The sequence below is a fragment of the Stegastes partitus genome, unplaced genomic scaffold (genome assembly GCF_000690725.1).
Source record: "Stegastes partitus isolate 25-593 unplaced genomic scaffold, Stegastes_partitus-1.0.2 Scaffold3646, whole genome shotgun sequence".
NCBI classification, from domain to species: Eukaryota; Metazoa; Chordata; class Actinopteri; family Pomacentridae; genus Stegastes; species Stegastes partitus.
Window position 1 is genome coordinate 18,424 of NW_007581377.1, and position 20,989 is coordinate 39,412.

The following is a 20,989-nucleotide window of genomic DNA, read 5'->3' on the forward strand; positions in this document are numbered from 1 at the left end:
TGCAGATATTCTAAAGGGTTGACATACTTTATCTAATTTTGTGTATGCTTGTGGCTATATGATCAACAAAAACTACAAAGGCTTCACATACATACTCAGTTTAGATAAAGAGACAATAGGGAAGTGGAACAAACATTCTGGGTTTGTTTGCATAATACCTAGAGGTACTACATATATCAAAGACAGCTTGGACTTTAAAAACACACATCACGGATTAATGTTGCTTGTGATGCTATGTGGCAAATATCTTTCATGGTGTTTGCTCCTCCGCACAACACATTCCAGAACGGATGTTTTCATCCTCGTGTCTTCTCTTTCTATGCTTGTTTACTGTGCGTGAGACATTTTAGACTCCTGCCACTGTGCATTTATATTGCATACATAGAACTGAGCTAATGCTCTTTATGTGAACTGCCATACAAAGGCAGGCACTGGATCAAAAAACAAACTGAAATGTTCCTCCATCAAAAAATTACAGCCTGAACATTTTCAGTTCACAGCCTCCCCCCTTTCTTTTACCTTCCCTGTAAGCGTGTCTGCATCTGTGTCTGATAGAATGGCTGTCTCGATGAAAAAAGAGGGACAAGGTGCTTTAGGAGTGGATTGTTAATTTGCATTCAGCTGTTGGATCAAAGTCACATTTCCCTTCAAACCAAATTAACTGTATTTTTTTCCCTTCTTAGGGGCCATTGTCGCAAGGCACATTCAAAGACTCTCATTTTATAGCCATTTCTATTTTTGCCGGATCATTTTTTTATTACAGAAAAACCTTCACTAGATTCATGGGGTCTTTTCTTCTTTACCCTTTTTGATATGCTGCTGCATCAATGCAACAGTAATGAAAAAAGAAAACAAACAGAAATATCTATTTTCTCTTTCTTACCTGAGGGGATAGAGGAATACATTTGAATAATCTTTTCCACTGAGATGACTCATCCAAAGTACACATGAATATTTAAATAAAGTGAGGGATTTCTGAGTCATTAGAACATAGGGTGAAGGTTACGGTGACCTATTAGCCTTTCACCCACTGAGCTGCTTCTGGACATTTACGAGTTAACGATGGGACAAACTGTCTGCTGTTAGATCATGGGCAAACTGTTAGAGATCCAAATGCATGGCACATTTCACATGAGAAAGGGGTCGTATCTTGATTCGCTTCGAGCTAGTCTTGACTAGCTTTGGTGTGGTGTTGGTGAAAATATAAATACTGTCAAAGGTAGGTTTTCTTAAACAGAGGTGGCTCACCTTGGTAGCCAGAAGTCGCGTCAGGTAGATCTCAGAGACCATCTTGCTGCCGCGGTCGCCCTCCTTCTGGTCTCCATGCTCATGGTTCTTAACCAAGTGCCAAACCTTCACCCCGCTCTCCAGGTCAGGAGTGATCATAGGAGTACGGGAACGCAGGCTGTCAGGGCTTCCAGTGTACTTTATCATGTTTTCTGTGAAGAACAAAATCCTTTAGTTCATGCAATATGAATATAAATGATTGAAATCAAAAGGTCAAAGAACCACAGTGTTAGTGTTCTTTTAGCAACAGTCAACTTTACATTGGTTTGTACCTTCATACTGTGATATGCCAGTTTATGTTATTTACACCTGTGTGCATCTGTAAAGATGTGTGTCCTTACTAAATCTAAAACAGTCTCACAGCAGGCTTTTTGGCTAACAAAAAAAAAAGTTAGCAACAAAACAACAATCTGACTGAGACGGCACAAACAAATGAAAATGAGAAAAACACAACCATAGAGGCAAGGAAATCCATAACCTGCATGTCAGCAGCAGAATACAGTTTCTTGGCTTGTGGCTTCCAATTTACAGGTTGGGGAGATTGGATATGAAACTTTTACAAAGTCTGCATGGTTAATTTTTCATGGCTTCTTCTCCAAGTGACAAAACATGGTATTGCCAGCTGACACAAAATCGAACAGGTGTCAGACGAGATGAAATATGTATGGCCCACCCAATGGTCAGAGTGGCGATGACATTTCCAAACACATGGCTCAATGAATGTTTACACAGTGTGAAAAAAATTGATCAGTGGGTGCGGTTTGGAGAGAGGAGTGAAAAAAAAGAGTGATTTTCACTGTGACAGAAATCAATCTGTCCAGAGAGAAAAGCTGGAGGAGTGTTATGGAGGAGAGAGTCTTGGGGAGGAAAAAAGAGACAGCTGGAGACATCAGATACAAAGTGTGTGTGTGTGTGTGTATCGACTGCTAAAATTTGATTACAGTATGATCTACAAAAAATGTTTGTCTCTTCTATGAGGCCCACAGTGACGATATTTAACTGGAGCTTTGCTTTAAGGTCAACTGACCAACTGTTCTCTACAGGGCTGGAGATGTTTGTTATTTCAGGGTTACGAAACAAAAGTGACGCTAATTCCACTTCTTTTGAGCTTGTATGGGTGCAAGATAATGTTAGATTGGCACTTGTGTAAATGCAGATCAGTGCATTCCTTTCATGTTAATTATTTATTCAAGAAGATGGAAAACTGAGGGTGATGCAGAGTCCGGGATACACAGGAGAAAGATTTCTGGATCGGATTCTATTCTGATCCAGCTCCATGCACACAAGCTGTTTTTTATTTTTTTTTGTGGTGTTCTTTTTTTCGCCTTGTGGTTTCTGATGGAAACATTACATCAAAGATCAAACACAAAGGGTTCTCCTTTCATTCTCCGACTCAACATGTTAGACAGTGTTTGTCTGAATCTTTGAACTTTTTCTACAACTTTCTCCCCAGCTCCACCCTCCATCCGCTTCCTCTGCAGTTACATTAAATTCAGCCTCTTCTTTTTCTTTGTTATTTGGCCACTGTACTCAGGGAGAGTTCAAAGTCACTCTCAAGCACCACACAGTTGTGAAGTGCATCACACTTGCATTTGAAGTCAATCACACACACAAAAAAAAATAGTAGCGGGAGATAATCCTAGCATCTTCCCTCCGTGTTCTGTTGCACCATTCTCCTTGTCCTATCTGGTTTAATTTGGCACCAGAGAGGTGAGGTGAGACCATATGGAGATGAGGCGATGCTAATAATGTGGCAACACATTTGAAGTGTCTGAAGTGTTTGTGACCAGCGAGGCCAGCCTTTGATCAGAAACTAACTTGATGGTTTTGCAGGTTCAAGGAGATGTGGAGCAGACGGACAGGCGGAAAAAACACAGGCACACGGAAGGCTGAGAGGACACACTTTGGAGTCTCAAGAGGCCAGAACAACAGAAGAAAGAGTCTATTTGGTCTCTTTATATTTCAGAAAACCTTTCAGCTGCTCTAAATTGTGTCCTGTCTTTCTAGGTTTGTCACTGTTGACATGCAAGATCCTCAGGTGGGTGCATCCACAGCTGCGGGGTCAGTTAATGTCTACCTGTGTATTTTCCCCCTATTTCCTCTAAGAATCTTGTACTTTATAAAAACATATTTTATACTTTATCATTATGCATGTTTGACTGACTTCAGTGATTCACATTTTTGTTTTTTGAGTCAGATTTGCATGTCCTGGCAACTGGATGACACAAATAAAAGGGCAACTGCGACTTACTTTAAGGTGGAGTCTCTGAAGAGATGGTTGATGTTAAGCATATCTAGATAGTTGGTGTTGCCAGATTATAATTTCTTCTCTTTCCCCTAGCATGACTGAATGTGCACAGGACATACTGGAATGGTCACTTTGCTTGTTGCTTGTTTACAGAGCGAGGGGCTGTGTACAAAAACTAGAATTTGTTTTCAATGTGCACACAGAATGGACAGCGAGTCGACTGTGAGAAGACATTTGCTGAATTTGACAAAGTGTATTGGCTTACAATTGCATACTTCACCTTTAAATGTCACACAAAGGTCCAGGTTGGTGTTGAAATGTTGCACTTGTTTTATTTATATGCAGTATTATTATTGACATACATGTAATTTCTACCAGCTTAGCTTCTCTGTGACACATGCACTACTCAAACTTGAAGGTATACAGAAACAGGTCTGCTTACCATATTTACTTGCAGATGTTCGCGACACAGTAGAGTTGTTGACTGAATTGTAGGCTGTAACTTGCTTGGGAACCAGGGCCATTACAGCATTATCGGGTACCTGAACAAAAAGAACAGACTCATATGCATTACACAAATAATTAATAGAAACAAAAGACAAAAAATTGCAGAGCTTTTGTTTCATCGTTTGTGCGTAACGCAACTAATCGGGAAAAAAAACGTATATCATTGCGTTGGTGTCATCTTCTATATTTCACTCCATCTATTCTGGTTTCATGCGGATAAACGTAGAATATCTTATTACCCTTATGTGCTCCGTTCAGCCCACACATACATATGATGACTGACAGGGGGAGGGAGAGTTTAGCAGAGCATTGTAAAGGCCTGTGTGAGAGGGGACGTCCCACAGTCTCTATTCAATAATACCTTTCCTCTAGGGTTGGTGTGTGTTTCGAGAGCGTGTGCATGAAGATGTGAAGATTCAAGAAGCAGTGTGTGTGTGTGTGTGTGTGTGTGTGTGTGTGTGTGTCGGTCTACGTGTAAATAAGTGTGTGTAAATGAATGAATGAGTCAATGGTGCGCTCCTCCTTCTCCAGTCAGCCAAACAGGATTCAATTAACACAACCGGGATGGAGTCTGTCCCAGCTCAGACACACACACACAACCATACAAAGGATACCTCTATTCTGCATAATCTGGCTACCCATGCTGCAGGGTAAGGCAGGGTTAATTGAAGTGATCTTTATCATGGTGTGGGTGGATAGTACCGCAGGGGCTTTAGTCCACATATGTGTGTCTGTGTGTGTGAGTGAGTGAGAGAGAGAGAGAGAGAGAGAGAGAGAACCGGGGCATTATTAAGATTGTGTCATTATTTCACCCTGTCACTCAATCTGCTCCTTATGCATAATATGTTTATATCATTGTAAGCAGCAGGCCCACAGGGCAGCTTTTGTTATTCCTTTGAGGGGAGCCCCACAACTCTCCAACCACCTTAAGTATTCTCCCTGATCACTGCTCTTATATGTTCAATCGATATAGAACGAGCAAAGCACGGGGAAACATAATGAAATGTGAAAAGGAGGAGTGGCATTTGAGGAAATAAGATTTGGATAATAAAGGCAGAAAACAGAGCACAGATTCCTGAAAGAGAGGAGGCGGAGAGAAATGTGTCATTATGGGACAGAAAGATCAGATATGGGGAAATGCCAAATTTTTTGCTCGTAGCTACAATGTGATATTTTCCTGAGCAAGAAATCTAACTTTTCACTTAGGTTGTAAAGCAAACTGTCACATTGTAACTGAAGGCTGAGCGAGCGGGGGAGTTTGGCAAGTGGCGGATCACACCAGATTAGTGTAATAAAGGAGAGCACATAATTCTATTCACTGCGTCTGGTTGGTCATATTAGCCTCTGAAGACAAACAATACCAGTAAAATGTCTGGAGGACATACGAAGACTGAACGTAGCAGCACGACTGTGTTTTCAGGGGTGGTATAAATTCATAGAGTGCGTCAGTGGATTTTATTAGTGACACGGCAAGATTTATAAGTTTAACCCTTTAAATTTAAGCCACAGCATTTCAGTTAAATGAAGTCATGAATACAAGACTATAGAACTGCAGACGCCCTTGAATGAAGCTCGAATGTGTTTGTGGTGTCCCCTTCTGTTCCAGCTCTTTGCTTAGCCTCCTGACAATTTCTGAGTAGATGGGAGTGTTTTTTTTTTTTTTCTTCCTTTTTTGGTCTGTCAAGGACGAGGTGCCCTTATTCCCCGGCCTGAAAAATGAATTAACTTCTGTCTTCATTATCTTATCTCCGATTCGAATCAGCTCCCTAATCCATTCCACCCACGCCTCATACTCTCAGCCTGTTGACACTTGCTGCCGCTGACATTTAATTTAGGCACCACGCAAACTGCACTTGGAGAGGACGGTCGCTACATACTTAGCTGCTCGAATTATTAACACCATATTGACAAAGCAGGTCTGTCTTCCCATACAAAGTCGGGTTTTTGGCTGTACGGACAGACACAAAACACCTGCCGCTACGTATTGGTCTGTCATCTGCATAAATGCGTCCGTGTGATTGCGTGACACATCTTGGTATTTTGAGCATTTGTCTTCATTTGAATTTAAAATGATCCAATCTTCGTACTATAATTTCTACATGTGTGCATACAAATGGTGCTTCATATGCCTCAGACCAATGATGTGTGTCAACACTAATCAGTTTCAGGGGGATGACTGCACTTGGGGCAACACACTAGATTTTATCTCTCCCCCTCTTCCCCTCTCCTCACACAAAGGATCACTTCCAAGTGTCTCTGTATTGTTGGTCACTTCTCTGCCTCACCCTCTTTCATTCCCCTCTGCCTCACAGATAACCTATGGTACTGGTGTGTGAGGGGTGTCCTTGTCTTTTGAGTGCTTGCACCACTAAATGGCTAGAAAAGTGCTTTTACTGAATCCTCCATTATGTAGTAAGTTTAAGAGGAGAAGGTGGAGGTGAGTTTAGAGGGCGTCAGAGGCAACTTGATATACTACATACAGTGGAGGCGAGATGTGGTGAAGAAGAAAGAGGCTTTAACAAGTAAGCAAAATAAACCAAAACCGAATATCTGACATTTGTGGTTAGTGTACATTTTTTCCCTTAACCTCAACAGATGCATTTCAGGGTTGTTTGTATACCTTTGCTGTGAAGATGTTATGAAAACTCCTTTTTAACAGAAAGAGTTTCTGAAGCTCTCTTATTTTTACTTGCACTTTGAATTCGGAAAACTTTACACTTGAACAACACTGAAATCTTACTAATATATCAGTTTAACAGTTTATTTCTGCAAATGCTAATTTCAGAGATTAAAAAAAACAAAAAAAACAAAAAAAAACGTGCACACATGTCTACAGCAGTCCAGAAGAAAACATACTTTTACTCAAGTTCTTGAACTGGTTAATTATTTAGGCTTTTTTTCAGTTTAATGTTGGCCAGTACAGAATCAATAGCATACCTGATAGTGGGCCAGCATGTTCAGTCTCTTCCAGTCACCTTCAATCTTTGTGGTGATGTCCTCATCCTGCAGGATCGTGCGTTGTCCTCGGCCTTGACGCCACTCTGCAATTGAACAGAAAGGAAAGAATAAACCAAGGCGGCTATAATATTACCAACCATGTTCACACAGCATCACTCCATGACAATATTTACTTTGTACTCTTGTTTGCTTCATCTGCCAGAGAGATTCTGCACCCCCGTTCTATATGCATCATCTCAATATCTTGCCACGGTATTTGGTGTACTTCTATGGCTTTAGGACAAGAACAGTGGGTTCTGGCGGTTGTCTTAATGTCAGATTTCTACTTTTGGAAGTCTGTTCTGTTTTTATCCACAACAGTATTTAAGGCAAGCAGTTGAATCCAAATTAAAAAGGTATGTTTATAGAGAAAATCAATACTTTTAAATTAAATTGCAAAAAAGAAATTATGCTGTGCTGCTAGGAGTAATAGCAGGTCAAAAGGTTCTGATTGCTCAAGTCTTCAATGTGGGTGTCTTTATTTGGCTTGTACCTGATGTGTTATAAAATATATTCTGGCTGTATGTGTGGCTATCTAATTTTCCTCCAGGGATTAGAATCTAAACTTTTGTTTGTAATTTTTTGATGAAAACATGAAGAACATCAACAAAAAACCCACCAAACCAGAAGAAAGCATCACTTTTTTAAATCAGTCTGCCAGAAAATAAGTTATTCCCATCTTTATCTTGATCTATTGAAGGTTTTTCTTCCTTTCTTTACAACAGCCATTTTACATTGTTGCAAAAAGAATGAACAGGATCAAAAAGAGGGAAGAAAAACAACACAAAAATCATTGGGAAGGGGTAAAAGAGAGAGAGGCAAACAGATGCAGAACTAAAACAGAAATGGCTCACACGCGAGACAGTAACAGGAGGCGAGTTAAATTAATCACCCACTCTACTCTTTTTAGAATGAAGCTCTCCCTCTTTGCTCCTTTCCATCTCTTTTGCCGGTGCGATCGATGGGTGTGATTACAGTTGCATGCCCAGGGCTTGTACACTTCCTTTTCCATCTGCAGCACTGGCCTTTATGTTCGGCTCTCTGAAGGCACTATTGGTCCTTGCTCTCCCCTTGTCAAACGCCCATCTACGGCTCTAAGCCTCTTTCCTAACTGCTCTTATACTTGCTGCCGGGAATTTTCGTCAGATCAGACACAGATCTGCGACAGTGTGTGGAGTAACTAGAAAGTTACAAAAATAAAACAACCGCTATCCCCAAAAGGCTGCTGATCATCTAATTTCCATACTTTTCAACAAGCAGTGTCTCCTGCACATGGCAGTGTCTTTCATATGAACAACAGGAAGGTATTTACATGACCTTACAACCAAATTACATCGACGCTACACATACACCAGGCCTCCCACATCTGTGCAACTTCAGCACAAAACAAAAACCAAAGCTTTGATAGAAGCATCTCACAATACCACAGCAACATTATCATAAGTGAAAGAGGAAAGTCATCTTGAAAACAAACAGGCAGATGATTCTTCTATTCTTTTTGTCGACATCATGGGCTTTATGAATATGTTATTGTGTCTGTGCGCCTTGCTGTGCTTCCCACTTGCGTTGGCCACTGTCATCTTCTATTCTGATCACAAACAGGGAAACAAAGCGGCAATCACTGTGGTGCATGATGAGGCCTGTCTTTGGAGGATCGACCAGAATTGTGTTAGCATCTGAAATATCTGCAGGAAATAAAGATTCTCCTGTTGTTTTTTTTTGGTGGTTTTTTTTCTATACAGTACATCCTCCTATAAAGATGCAAATGAGCGCCCGTCTGCAGTCAAGGCTCAGTAAACAAATGAAGAGTAGAAAGGAAGGCAGGAAGGAACAAATAAAGGAATAAATTTGTTGTTAAACCAGCGCAAACTGGGATCACTACTATTCCCAAATCTGTTGGTCTCTAATCACCTAGAACAGACGACCATGTGTGTGTTTGTGTGTGTGGACTTGTTTTATGAACTCAAACACAGCGAAGGAGATAAGGGCTTTGGGGAGTGAATGGAAGTTGATGGCAAAGAGAAAGGCTGAAGGTGACTGTTGTACTCCACAGAGATGCATGACACACGCTTGCTACTGGAAAGCTACACACAATGACACAAAGACACGCGCACACAAGGTCTATCTTCTTTGTTCTTTGGCCATATCTTTACTGGTGCCCTGCGGAGGACTGGGGATTGCAGCATAGCAGAATTAAAAACAATAGCCAGGATAACAACACGGCTGGTCAATCTGTCTCTGGACAGGCCTGCCACAATCCCATTATCTTTATCAGTCACTGCAATCAGTCTGTGTATGTGTGTGTGTGTGTGTGTGTGTCAGAAATCATTAAAGCCAGAGGAATCACCTGTATACACAGAGCAGCTCCCTGAAAGTTAAAAAAGCGTGTCAAGATAATAAAAACAATCAAATGGAAGACCTGTTCCCCCTGAAGAATAATCATCAACATAAATGGCTCGAGACCAAGAAATTGCAATTACAACAGCATGACTTGCAAATAAAAAACGGAAAAAAAACAACAAACATGTGCTCTCAGTCACGACTAGGGAGGAACTTTCTTCTAATCGATGCAGCAAGTTGGAAACATACTGTAAATACAGCACTGGAAAAAATATTTAATTCTAAACACGTGCTCTCCTGTGAGCTTGCATTTACTCATCCTCCCTCATATACTCACAATCACACTCATACAGAGCGAGTGGCCGGCTAACTCCAATTTCCAATTCCCTTTCGTAATAAAACAATAATAGAACAACACATCCTGCCCAAAGGGGGCCATAAAACAATTTCATCCAGGAGTGTCGTCAAAAGGCTAAACCAATCTTTTCACTTAGCTATCTCATGGACAGATTCCCTACGGTATGCACTCAGCCCATCTTAGATCTGGGGTTGGTTATAAATATGCTATTACGAACGCACAACAGGGGTTTGAAAAATCCATCTGGCAATATTAAACCATAAAAAGCACAGCTCGCAGTGAAGAGACAGCCTGTAGGTATTGGCAGGCCAACAATCATGGATAACAATATTGTGCTCACGTGCGTTTGTGTCTACACGTGTACTGTATACACACACAAGGTGTACTGGATATCTCTGATCACTTGATGTCGTGCTGAGAAGGTAGATCTTTGCTCTCGTTACTCCTAACAGTAGCCCGCTACTTTAATTCATTGTATTAGGTACTAAGCTAGAGTTGTGTAACTATGGAAACACAACATAATGTGGCTTCCTATAGGGGTCACAAATGGCACTAAGAGCCCAGATTCATATAGAGAGCCAAATGAGGTCAGAAAGCAAGAAAGACAGAAAGCAAGGAAGAATGGGATTTTGTATGGACGAGATCACTGAGAGTCTCAATTGATTAGCTGATCAATCATCTGACTCAGACGCTAGTCGACAAGAGAGTCGATCGATGGGAAGTTTGGGGAGGGGAGAGACCAATCTCAGACATCTGAGCCAACAGAGCCAGGAAGTCAAGCCTCCTGAGGTTGAAAAGAAAGCTACTTCTCTATATCTAAGAAGACTTGTACTTTTTAAGAAGGGCTGGGCAGACAGGGGAAGCCTTTCTAAAAATCAATGGATGTCTAAGTTCAGCCTCTTTTTTTTTCTCTCTCTCCAGGCACATGGATAGGAAACACTGCATGCATGGAAATGATTTGACAAGTTGTGCAATAACTACAGGAATGTCTCATCAAGTACAACCCTGAATTGTACAATTATGCATAACCCATTATGAACACAAACAAAGGTAGTCATGATAGGACCAAATGTCATGGTGATTTTTTCATTAGACTCACCCTGCAAGTAAATTAAAGTTCCAGGAAATTGAATACACCAAAGATAACTGTCTGCTTTTTCCACATTATTCAAATACAACAAGTAAAAGATTCATACCTAGGTCCATGTCAGAGGCTTTTAGGCGATGTGAATGTGGGACATTCTTGTAGATGGCGTCCAGTATCTTCTCTTTTACCTGGCTGATGGTGTCACAGTTCAGCACTTTAACCTGGATCTCAGGGCTCTTCTCATTCTCTGGATGTATGCAGTTCACCACCTGGAAGGACAGGACTGCCACGGTGAGGGAGGGAAACTCTAAACCAAGCTTCAAAATATGTTACTTGTGGAAAATGTTTTTTTTTTTTTTTGAACACAGACTGAAAGCATTTTTCCAAGTTGATTTAGTGCCGAAGATAAATGGTGTGCTATATATATGATGCAATTATATATTTCAGCTTCGTAGATAATAGGTTTGTGTGTTTTATGTTAATAATGTTGATTGCGATGTGAATTGGTACTCAATGGAACTGCAATAATTTTCTGCTTGCCATAGGGTATGAGAGCGAATTGCAGCAAAAGAAAAGATCATTCACTATGGAAACAGCTCTTTCCTCAGAGCTTGAAGAAACAGTAATGTGCTACCTGAACTGATGAGCACTAAAGCACCTAATTATAATATTATTATCATATTCATCAGTTCTCTCAGTACTGCCTTTGGGTGTTGGTGGAAATACCTGAAATACAAGATGAGCACAAATACACATTACATAAATGAGAGAGCAAATGTCTTATATTTCATATACAAATCATCCCAAATGTGTGTGTCTGCATTATACATAAAACACGAGCTTTCCTTTAAATGTTTTAATCTTTAAGCAGTTTCTACACATTTTTCTATTGCAGGAATGCAGTGTGAGCGGGGCATTAGTGGCCATGTTGTAAAAGGCAAAGTGAACCAATATTCCAGGGCATTTTTGATCTTTTTTTGTATTCCTATTACAGTAAACCAAATGTGCAAATAAGAGCTCCTAGAATGTAGAGTACAAATTGATCTGACACTAGAAAAGACTGAAAGACTAAACAATCTCTGAGTTTCTCCGACTGGAACAATCATGTCACAGTGGAGAGAGGATAACGGACAGATTTGAGAAACAAATGAGAGGTTCCTTAAGGAGAGCGCTTCATTGTCTCTCTGCTCGTGCGGACACGTACACATGAATAGTCTATTTCCTCATCCCGAAGCGCTGCTCTTTTCCTTGACAGCTCCAGTCTCACCAGGAAGTGAGGTCGGCACTCCTGTGCCCCTGCATGTCAAGCATGACAACGACAACTTTGTGTCCCGTTTCACATCTCCTGACCGACCACCCATAACCACCCCTTTTCTCTCCTCTTGTCCCTGAAAGCATATTAAGTGTCCCCTTTTAGCCCTTGGACCCCTGGGCAGGTGAACCCCTTACCAGCGTCTTGTAGTCAATCTGTTGTCTGATGAGCTTGTCTTCACTGAGCGAGTAGCGTGCCTCTCCTGTGATGGAGTCAATGGGGCCTTTCTCCATCTGCTGCTTGATGGCACAGAAGAGGGAGAAGAGAGGCTCACCGGCACACTCCTGCAAAGAAATTTGAAGAGAGAACAAAGTTTAGAAGAAAACTTTAAGACCATGTCTGCACTCAGCACGCTGACAACAAAGTTTAATACTGTCTGAGGAAATAGCTATCTAAAATGTTGTAGTTGCTTTTTGTAAAGCTTTCCCAGACTGTCATGCTTCCAGTGTTGCTGAGTAAGACCTACAAACATCATGTCCCGAATACTATCGTTCCCCTAAATTAAAAAGAAAATTGTACCACCTATCAATTTATGAACTCTGCAAAAATGAAGCTGGAGTTTGGGGAAGGTTTGATGGATATACAGTGAAAATGCCATAAAAGACTGACTCTTGAAGCCACCCCCGTCTTCCTTCCCCACACTGCTGTTTATTAAACAGAAGAGACCAGCCATTTATCATTCTTTATGTTTTCTCCTCCCAGCTTCAGTAAAAGGATGAGTGGAGGGATGGAAGAGAAAAACAGGATTATTGTGACATTTTCGTAACTCATCAGCGGAGAGGAGTGGTGGTTTTGCTTGAAGTGAATACAGGTGTTCTATAAGGTAAAGAGTTCCCCTTTTTAATGGTGCATCAGCATGTCAGACAAAAAACTCTCTAAGAGATAATGAAGCCTAAGTAGCTATGGCAGGGAGGCTGGCTTTTGAACATTGTTAATCCTCTCAACCCAAAATCCACTGACGGGTTGTTATCTCTTCAAAAAAATCACCAAAATTACACCATTGATCAAAGCTAAAAGAAGAGGATTGCTGGATTTTCCACTTTCTGGCAGCAATTAAGCTGCTCATCTGTGACGTGGTGTTGTGTCAGGAAAATAACAAAACCTAAGCTTAAAATCGTGATATTTTATCAAAAGCACTTTACCCTATGACACAATTTAGAGTCCTCTGTGACTCAGTTCTGACCAACAATCAAGTGACAAAAATTCTGGGTTTTTTTTGCTGCACTGGACTGAACTGCAGGATGTGTTTGAGGAGTACAGAAGTACAGAAATAAATAAACTGACTTTATTGTTTATTTCAGGTTGTTTCGATTTTTGTAAAATAAGTAATCAAGGAAATTTAACTTTAAATTTGTCTTTTTAATTGATTTATGGGATTATACTGTTTTCAGGGCTGTCTTTCTTCTCGTCATGGTTGTGCTATTTTTATAGACGTGCAGGACTTTATGCTGTAGTGGAAAATGAGGCCATGGTGAGTAAAACAGTTGTGTGACAGGATTTTTTAAAAAATAATAAAATGAAGCTCAGAAACTTTTAAGGGTTAAAAAAAAATCTGTCTGGAAGCCTAAACTACATATTAATATATGTGCAATATGCTGTACAACCAATGTACTTATGTGCACATTTACAGACTATACGTGCTCTTCATGTATTAAATTTTACATAAGATACAGATCTACTCTAGTTGGAAATCTGTTTGACAATCACAAAGGGATGTTTTGCAGCCACAAAATATATGCTACATGCTACTATATCATTCATCTATTCACAAATTTGAGAGTAAAAAAAAAACATGAAATACTACCGCAAGATACTAAGGAAGCCAGCAGAGAGGCAACAGTAATCATAGTACGATGGGCAAGGGTGCTAAAACTAAACTACTACTACTAATTTCTTCCAGGAGTTGAAAAATTATTTTGAAGAGTTACCTTCAGAAACTTGTAGAGAAGGAACGTAAACCAGTTGGTCAGCATTTTCTCTGCGACAGACTCAGTCCTGCAAACAGACAGACACAAAGCACATAATGAACATATGATCCCCATGCTCTTATTACCATCGTAAATATTCAACACTATTGTCGAATATTCCGCTAAAAATGATGGCCGCCGCTAATGAATAGGCTTTCGCTACACAAACATAATTGCGAAGACATGAATTGAGAGAGCCGTTGCACATGCTATATGATGGCCTTTCAGACAATCTTTAGACTGGCTTTTATGCTCAGGCACGCCAAGGGCAGCTCGTCTACAGCGGCGGGGATTTTAATATGAGGCAAAGCAATTAAAAGCCTTTATTTGATCCCAGCGGATTGATGTCGTTAGGGGCTGGAGCGGCTCTGTAATAACACTGGCCTCATTATCAAGCGCTCCCTTGCCTATTCACTGGACTAACACTCGATCCGTGCACAATAGAAAGTGAATGAATACATCTCCCTCTCTTTCTCCACTTGGCATCCATGCTCCACTGGTGTGGCAAAATGGTGTGCATCTGCATTTGTGTGTATGTGTTGACCTGGGCCAGCAGTGTGAGTGATCCCATGTGAATGACTAATATGCATACATAATAGCAACTGTGGTGGTGGCAAGGGAAGGAGGAGGAGATGAGAAGGATCGGATATCCTTCTTGGCCAGCAGCAGGGGTGTGTGGGTAATCTGTCAGAACACCTCAAACACACACCCACACACCCCAGCCTCTGTTTTCAATGAGCAACTACCATAGGCATCAATATTTCAGGATTAGTGTCCATTGTGCCTGCTTGTGTGTGTGTGTGTAGATTTTGTCCCTGGTGTTTCGGCTGCCACCTGCAGCCCTCCCAACCCTCGCCATTCAGACAGCCTCTTAAAGGGGCTCCACACTGAGGCGTGTTGGGGGGGCATGATGTCCGCTGTGCCAGTGGGCTTGTCTGGTACCCCCTGTCAACACTGGCACAACACCTGGGGGGGATTAACTTCCTGCCACTCACTGTGCCCGCACTTTTATTTTGCCGGCTCTCCCGCCCTTCCTCCGTCCACGGATCCAAGGGTCAACAAGGTCACTTTTCATCTTTTCTTTCATGTGTCCTTGCTGTCTACCTCCCTCCCTCTGGCTGCTCTATTCTGGATCCCGTAATCATACACACTTCCAAATCCTCTCCATTTCCACAAATGTAGCCCATCTATCAAAGGGATGAAAGGAGCGTGGAGAAAGGAGGAGGTGCACTGGGAAGGAAGGAGGGAGGGAGCAGTGAAAAAGGGAAATGAAGAAAGGATCGAGAATAAATGGCTTGGCTGAGTCTGACCTTCCCTTTTCTTCATCTTAAACTTCCTTTTCCTTACTCACTTCCAACAGTTATTGTGTTTTAGTGTGTGCCTGTGTGACTAGACAAGCGCGAGGCTGTTTTAAGGCTAGCATGCAAAAAGCACAAATTAATCCCACTGCGTATGTATTCAGAAATTATCATGTGTGCTGACTAGTGTTCATTGTGTGTGTGTGTGTGTGTGTGTGTCTGTGCATGCGTCTGGCAGTGGGTGCTAACCCTGCAGTAATAGGAAGTCTTGGCACAGCCCCACCACTTTGCTTATGCTCATTCTCAATCATAGCACACTCTATGGGGAACAAGGATAAAAATGGCACTGTGACGGAGCTGTTCCAACATCTGATGTTAGCTTTTGGTATTACAACTTTCAAACAATCTTCTGCAAATCTCTCCTCGGCTGATTTTCACAACACAGCACAACCTATGTTTGGGTTAATGCAATGAAATGTGCCGTAGCGTGTTGGCATGGTCAGGCTTGCCTACTTGGCAGTCAGTCAGAGGGGCAGTAGGCACTGAGAGGGATCGAGAGCAGAGGGACCCTGGCAGTATTTAGTTCTCCCTGATTACAGGGGTAGGATAGAGGGGAATCCATGCCTCATCACATATTTACCTTTTTTTTTGGCCACACCTCCCAGTATTTTTGTAATATGAAATGAACATTGTGAATCTTTAATGATGGAGGTGAACATCCAAAGAAAAAAGCATTAAAAATTGACTTCTGTCAGTCTTAATGATGTTCTAACAGCCTGTTTTCTTCTGGTTTTTCTTTAGCTTACACTTTTGAATGAACTCCACCAGAATAAAAGGGCTACAAACAATATCTACTAAGTATTTGCTGATATTTTGTAGATAAACTGTAAAAACAATATCCTGAAAAATGCCCAATAGAATACTTCCAGAACACACGGTAGCATCTCCAACAATTTCTCACATGTAAGAGACCAGAAGCAGATCGTGTTTAGCATTTTTAACTGAGCCTATTCTGGCAATCACCTCATTACTTAAGAGACGTATGTAAGGTTTCTTTCTTGCAAGAACGGCCAGTGGTAACTGCGCCTTGCCTGAAAGCAGCACAGCTTGAAATCAGAAAGCATTTCCATTTCCCACTCTGACTCTGGGTGGGTGAGGAAGATTGGTCATCATATGTGTCAAACTGTCTCACGGTGATGGCTAGCTGCTGAGCTGCTGACTTGTGGAGGCACGTGCACACACACACATTTATTCTGTCTGTTGCTCACACACAAACAAACACAATTTTTCTTTCAGTAGTGATTGTCCACACGGTTTTACATGGGAGCCTTTAGACCCATGTGATGATAGGGTATCCGTGCTCGAGTCAAAGCTATGTTGCTATTAACACATGAACATATTGGGTTTTCATCATTTGACCAAAATCAAAACTGCTATTTTGACGCATCAACTGGAGCCAAACAAAACTTAAGGCAACGGAAAGACTGTTTAACTCTGCATGACGGAGGGAGGGGTGGTGGCGTGGGGAGGCGAGTGAGAGATGGAGGAATGGAGCGAAGAGATGAGTTAAAGGAGGAGAATGCAGCAAGGAATGCGACAGATGGTTGTGGAAGGCTCTCGTTAGTTAGCTTGCCTGGTGGTTGTGCTTCAGCACAGGTTGAGATGGGACAGATGGAAGGATGTGTGTTCGTGTGTGGAAAGAGAGAGAGGGAAAAAAAAAGACACACACACGTACACACACAGATTTCTTGGAAGAGGAAGCAGTGGGTAGCCGTGCTCAGATGCTGTGCCAGAGACACCCTGCTCACGCACTTTAAGCATTGATTTAGCAATCAAGAAAACAGGGGAGTGGGGGGGGAGGAGGGGAAGAAGAGCTGGGAATATAGATCGAGGGAGTGAGTATAGGAGAGGAAGAGGGAGATAAAGATAGTGACAATGTTACACAAGCATCAGAAGTGAAGACAAACAGTGGAGGGAGAAGTGAGCAGGTAGTGAGCGAGAATAACTCACAAAATGAGCAAACATAGGAAAAGGAATAAAAGAGACTGAACAAATTAAAGAGAGATAAAAAGCGAGAGGGTGGTGCTGCTTCTTAGCTTCATCTTCACAGCCTCGTGCCTATATGTATCTGGGCTATTTTCAGCTTCTATCCAAGGACACACCAGTCAGCCCACACTACAGGGTGGCATAGCTTGCTCAGACTGCCTCATCACATCTGAAATGCATGCTGGGTTGTTGAAGGACTAATAGGCGCATCCGAGGAGGAAGAATGAGATGAAGACAGTCTGATCAGTGCCCATCACAATCGTGTCTATGACAAATGGGAAATCAAGCCGGGCATGGGTTTGTTGTAAACATGTGCTCTCCCTCCAGTGCTGGCTGAATGTAATGGCATTTTCCCCAGGTTTTCCTTCTCCGCTCCCTTGTCATCAAGGCGGAGGAGAAGAAGTGTCAAAACAGGGTGTGATAGAAGAGTATGTGTTTGGCTTGTACAGTTGTTGGTTAGTTGTAGTTGTTGGACTTCTTGTGACTAGTTTATCCTAAATATACTTTTACATCAAATTCTGACACAAGATAAATCAACTACATTTGCATGAATCGCATATATGAATAGCTCTGGTGAATTAAAAAGATCAAAGTGCTGATCTCATGACTTGCCTCCATGCCTCAATAGTCGGCTTTCCTCACTAGGTGACACAGCTTTAAGTGTCTCCATTGTCCTTGACCACCTCTCCCTGTCTCTGCTGTATTCGCCATCTCTTATGATGTATCTGCTGCCAGGATCAGCAGTTACTCCATTGTTTAGTGGCTGCACCATACTCAGTGAGCTCTGGCTGCAATTAATCATGCCTCCTGCCCAGACAGCAATAATCTCTCTCTGCATCACCAAGCAGAGTCTAAACAGGCTTTCATGAGGTGAATATGCCCACTGTCTTCTGGACGGTACGGTGAACAGCATTAATTTCAGCCCTTTCTGCATATCCTTGTTGTGTTTATGCATTTGTCTTTACTGGCAGACAGAGAGAGACAATGTTTTTTGGCAGAAGGAGAATCAGAATTTGAATTGAAACGAGATGGACAACTTAATTTATGGTGTGCCGGTGAAATCATCTGGGGGTGTCAAGACTTGACTGACAACCCCCAAGCAAAACAACATTTAATACCACGTGTATGTACGTATAGATGTGCGTGCACACTCCACACACATACACAACAGCTGTGAGGAAGCTGGTTTACTCTAGTAACCATAATCATCACATTTCCCAAACACCGCAGGCAGGAAGCATAATCACATACAGTGCTGTGTTCAAGTGCATGCCATTAAGGCTTTGACTACAAATCCAAGGGAGGATTGTGATTGTGCCAGAGTGCAAGCTTTTCACAGTCTCACTTTCTCCCATTTTCATAAATGAGTATTTCTTTCCTCTTGAGCTATTTGAAATTGGATTCACTGCTAATTAATCATAATTATTTTGCTAATGATGTGCATGGCAATGCACTGTGGTATTTATGAGACAGCGCCAGCAATTCAAGGTCACAGGAGTTAATCCAAACATGTCACAGATAGGGAACACGAAGTAGTAAATCCAATCCTTGATAGTAAAGCGTTGACATAACTAGAACAAACCTGTTATCTCTATCCTTCACCAAGAACAATACAGACCTAGGTTTAGTGAAGCTGAATGTGTGTGGCAGTCGGTACATTTTTTATATTTAGCTCAGGACCATTGACTTTTATCGAAGATAAAAAGGAGAGGACCTAAGTTGGACAGTTACTTCTTGGTCACCACCAGCTGTTTAACTGGCCACTTGTTAGACAGTGATACAGATAAAGTCCTGATAATTACCTGCGAAGCAGCAGTTTGGGGTGGTTTTTGCTCTCAAGGTTGCGGTCTATGAGGTCAGACAGCAGGTGCTTTAGGACATCAGTGGCGTACTCCAACTTGCTTTGCAGAACTGTCATGATAAGTGAAGCAACATTGCCACGGTCCCTCATGGAGAAACCACGCTGAGCCTCCAGAGTGCGAATAAAACACAGCAGGAAGATCTTGTTGTTAATGAGCTGGCCAAAGAGCTTCAATCCTTTCTCCACTTGCTCCTGGCGGTAGCCTGGCACCTGTGAAGAAACAGAAGAAATGTTCACTTACAGAAAAATACCAAAAATAACAAGGAAAGGAAAAAAAGAGCACGGATTCTGAGTGGCATACTCAAGGAGATGACATATAGATTTAATTAGTCATAGGTTAATTATTCACTGGCTAATTTGAATGTATTATTAGCTCCCTGCCTTCCTGAATGAACAATGCTTCTATCTTTTACAAAGGATACAGTAAGTCACCCATCCATCCATTATCTATACGCCGTTTAATCCTCGCTAGGGTCGCGGAGGGGGTTCAAGGTGAAGGCAGGGGACACCCTGCACTGGTCGCCAGTCTATCGCAGGGCTACACAGACAACCAAGCACACTCACATTCATACCTACGAACAATTTATATCATCAATTAACCTCAGCATGTTTTTGGGGAGGGGGAGGGAGCCGGAGAATCTGGAGAGAACCCATGATGCACAGGAAGAACATGCAAACTCTATGCAGAAAGATCCCAGGCGTCCTAACCTGGACATGAACCTGGGATCTTCTAGCTGCGAGGCAACGGTGCTAACCACAGAGCCACCTTGCAGCCAATTAATATTATTTTTAAGATCAGGTTCATAGATTTTTATTAAAAGCATAAACACAGAAAAGTCCCTGCAGTAATTAATAAAACTAATAAATAAATTCATGTACAGTTTCTACTTAAAAACCCAATTAACAGTAATAGATCCATTTTCAGCCATAAAGATGGAAAGAGGGGACGAGAAGAGAGAGAAAAAGGAAGAATCTAGGGAGATGAGGGGTTTAACGTTTTCCTGCCTTTGTTACGCTCTGTCTGAAGGTTGAGAATAAAAGCAGGAAAACACTCAGCCTCTTTAGGGAATGTTTATTATTTTGATGGCGCTGGATTCCATACTAATGCAAGTTGAAAGAGAGTGCAGTGATGTGAATTTCCCTCGTCTGAGCCAAGATCATCCCTGCACCATTTATACTGTTAACTTGCTACACATGCTTCTCTTCTCCATTTTTTCATAAAAAGCACCTAAGGAGATTATGTTTTTTATCTGTCAAGAGCACTCGTGGTAAGACGGCATCTCTTCGCACCCAATGCAGCTGTCAACCAGCATATGTTCTGTCTTTTTACCTTTCCTGGAGGTAGTTGTAATCTGCTGGGAGCTGTTGTTCAGTTGCAGGTCTAATTTCATACTGCTTGACAAGATGTGCGCATATGTGCTTTGAGTGTTAGAATCTTTCGTGCATGTACAGTACGCATGATTGTGTGAATACAGGCATGCATGGAAATGTGGGAAAACTATTTTGTAAAGTGTGCATGTGCATATTTTCAGGCTTTTTTTTTGTATCAGTCCTAATGCATTGTGGTATTTTATAAGCTACAGACACAATAAATACATTGTACAGTACAATAACAAAAACTTTCAACATGTCTCTGAGGATAATGGAGAGAAGGTGCAAAAAACAGTTGTGACCTACACAC

The 20,989-nt window shown here is 41.7% G+C and overlaps 1 protein-coding gene across 1 annotated transcript in view; it reads right to left on the minus strand.

Annotated features, from left to right (window-relative positions):
- plxna4 (plexin A4) overlaps positions 1-20,989 on the minus strand; it is a 72,617-nt gene that overhangs the window by 18,074 nt on the left and 33,554 nt on the right. The window contains exons 17-23 of the mRNA XM_008306367.1: positions 19,250-19,518; positions 14,065-14,131; positions 12,274-12,420; positions 10,934-11,093; positions 6,980-7,083; positions 3,978-4,077; positions 1,249-1,439 (exon numbers count right to left, since the gene is read on the minus strand). Of these exons, the coding sequence (XP_008304589.1) occupies positions 1,249-1,439; positions 3,978-4,077; positions 6,980-7,083; positions 10,934-11,093; positions 12,274-12,420; positions 14,065-14,131; positions 19,250-19,518 (1,038 nt within the window). The remainder of the gene's footprint in view (positions 1-1,248; positions 1,440-3,977; positions 4,078-6,979; positions 7,084-10,933; positions 11,094-12,273; positions 12,421-14,064; positions 14,132-19,249; positions 19,519-20,989) is intronic.